The sequence below is a fragment of the Apaloderma vittatum genome, unplaced genomic scaffold (assembly GCF_000703405.1).
Source record: "Apaloderma vittatum isolate BGI_N311 unplaced genomic scaffold, ASM70340v1 scaffold3082, whole genome shotgun sequence".
NCBI lineage: Eukaryota > Metazoa > Chordata > Aves > Trogoniformes > Trogonidae > Apaloderma > Apaloderma vittatum.
Genome location: NW_009703982.1, coordinates 12,196 through 14,868, shown reverse-complemented (window position 1 = coordinate 14,868; position 2,673 = coordinate 12,196). Strand labels below are relative to the sequence as shown.

General features: G+C 42.2%; 1 protein-coding gene across 1 annotated transcript in view; it reads right to left on the bottom strand.

The window, feature by feature from the left end:
• Nucleotides 1-317, bottom strand: part of LOC104270455 (amine oxidase [flavin-containing] B-like) — a gene marked incomplete at its 5' end in the record, with an annotated part of 29,609 nt that extends 29,292 nt beyond the window's left edge. Inside the window, one exon of the mRNA XM_009864838.1 lies at nt 223-317. Within this exon, the coding sequence (XP_009863140.1) occupies nt 223-317 (95 nt within the window). The remainder of the gene's footprint in view (nt 1-222) is intronic.
• Nucleotides 318-2,673: the final 2,356 nt, after the last annotated feature.

Below are 2,673 nucleotides of genomic sequence, written 5' to 3'. Positions count from 1 at the left end.
AGTTTTTCCCTATTCTTGCTGGTACATTATCTGCACCTGCTAGTGCTCTAGAAATTTTTCCTTGAGCAGGTCCTCTAGCAGGAAAGATAAACAAATACACCATTCGTGTAGTATATGTATACTATACATACATACAGAGAGTATATGTGTATAATTATACATATGATGTACTATATACTATACATATGTGTACATAGTATAAACTGGTTTCGAGATAATTACCCTTACGGTGAAAGTTCTTCCACCAACTCTGTCATTGGCTTCCAGCAATACCACATTCAAGCCTGACTCAGTAAGCAGTTTGGCTGCTGAGAGACCTAAAAAATAAAAAGAAAAACAATTAAAGAATGCTTCTGTATATGCTTTTGTGACTTGACATGTAAACACTCACACAGTTATCCATCCAAATTCTGAATTTTTCAGTCACACATTTTTTCAGGAGGATAAAGTGAAATTGAAAAAAAAACCAACTAAATGGAACTGAAACCACATTAAAATATTTTGTGGTCAAATTTTACATGGGCAGAGCACCTTTTGCACTATATGCTCAGCTTTTCTGATGCGTATGCCAGTACATGTTATGACATTCATCTAGACAGGCAGGAAGACAGCTTTCTGTTTTCTAACAATAACACACAAGCTTTTTTAACACCAACAAAAGAAGGAATAAGTGAAGTTTTATTTGGACTATCCTAATTTTCAAAAGTTTTCCTGGAGTTTGTTGTATATGTCTGCTTTCCAGCTCTGAACATTTTAAAGTACATTAGCAAAGTTCCCACACTGTCATGTCTCAGGTTTTTTCTCCTGAAGAACACATGGTATGATTTGGAAAAGACAGAATGTCTGCTTGCGTGTGGCAAGAAGAGGAAAAAACATGGGTAAGGCTACGCCAAAAAATTGTGTCATTCCTCATCCTTTTTCTTCATACACCTTTATTTCCATCTTGCAATTCTTGAAGCTGAGAAGAGCAAGAGAAGAAACAATGAGAATACAGAAGGGAACATCATCTCATTTTAGTTTTTGTGCCATAAATCCTCATAATTATAGAGGGAAATATTAGCATGAAGCCCTGCAGCAGGCGTGTCAAATCATGAGGGGAATGAAGAGCACTAGAAAGGGTGCACAAGACAGAGGTAGTACAACCTGCAACCTCTCGAAATAAGATCATCATAGAATCATATCAGCTGGAAGAGACCTAGAAGATCGAGTCCAGCCTTTGTCCCAGCCCTATCAACCTACTAAACAATTCCCTCCAATGCAACACCCACGCGTCTCTTAAATCCCTCCAGAGACAGTGATTCAACCCCCTCCCTGGGTAGCCTGTTCCAATGGCTGACAACCCTTTCAATATAGAAATTCTTCCTAATATCGAACCTGAACCTCCCCTGGTGTGATTTCGATCCATTTTCCCTTGTCCTACCACTCTCCACTAGCAAGAATAGACCAACCCCTGACTCTCTACAACTTCCCTTCAGGTAGTTGTAGAGAGTCATGAGGTATTCCCTCAATCTCCTCTTCTCTAGGCTAAACAGCCCCAGACCCCTCAGCCTTTCCTCATAAGACTTATGTTCTAAGCCCTTTATCAGCTTGGTAGCCACCTCTGTACCCTCTCCAGCACCTCAATGTCCCTCTTGTAGTGAGGGGCCCAAAACTGGACACTGTACTCAAGGTGGGGCCTCACCAAAGCTGAGTACAGGAGCATGATCGCCTCCCTGCTCCTGCTGACTACACCAATATGCCATTGGCCTTCTTGGCCACCTGTGCACACTGCTGGCTCATGTTCAGCCAGACATCTATTAACACTCCCAGGTCTCTCTCTGCCTGGCAGCTCTCCAGCCACTCCTCCTCAAGCCTGTAGCGCTGCTGGGGGTTGTTGTGGCCAAAGTGCAGGACCCAGCATTTGGCCTTATTGAGTTTCATGATGTTGGCGTTGGCCCAGTGATCCATCTCTGCCTTTTGCTCCAGCGCACAAACTGAGATTTGTATAAACTGAGGTTCTTGCTTTGGTCAGATGTGAGTGAATTTGTAGTGGGATGACAAGGGTTATATTCTGGCGGGTTGTGTCATCCACTTGAACTGACAGAATGTGTTGAATTAAGTTCAGCACAGGCCAGGCTAGAAGTCGCACTCAGATATTGTAACTTAGTTATTCCTTCTGGCTCTCTGCATGTCACCATCAGAAAGCAAACAGTTTCCTCTCCGTGTCCTAGTACATGTAGTTTTTGAGAAGGAGTTGTCCAAGCAGATTGTTCCAAGCATAAGGCAGCCATGGAAGAAATGGCAAAAGCACTGGCAGGAAACACAGATGGCCAAAGCTAGCATGGCAAGACTGAATGAAATGATAATGAAGAAAATATAGCAGCCCTGGAGAGAGAAAGAATGTTAATAAAAGCTACCAAAGGAGCTACAGAACATCCTGGCCATCAGCTAGTAGCTTGGGAGTAGGAGTATCAGGTCCTGTTCCCAGAATTGCAGAGGACCTGCTGCACCATGCCGGTTAAATCACTTAGGTTATTTATTTCCCCATCTGTAAAAAAAGAGACAACAGTGTAGAACTATCTATCTGAAGGATTTGACATTTTTTGAAGAAGAGCAGCAGATGTTTCCATTAAAAGATCATACTGTGCCACTTTTATTTCTAGCATCATGGGCTTATTTATCTAGAGTTTTTCA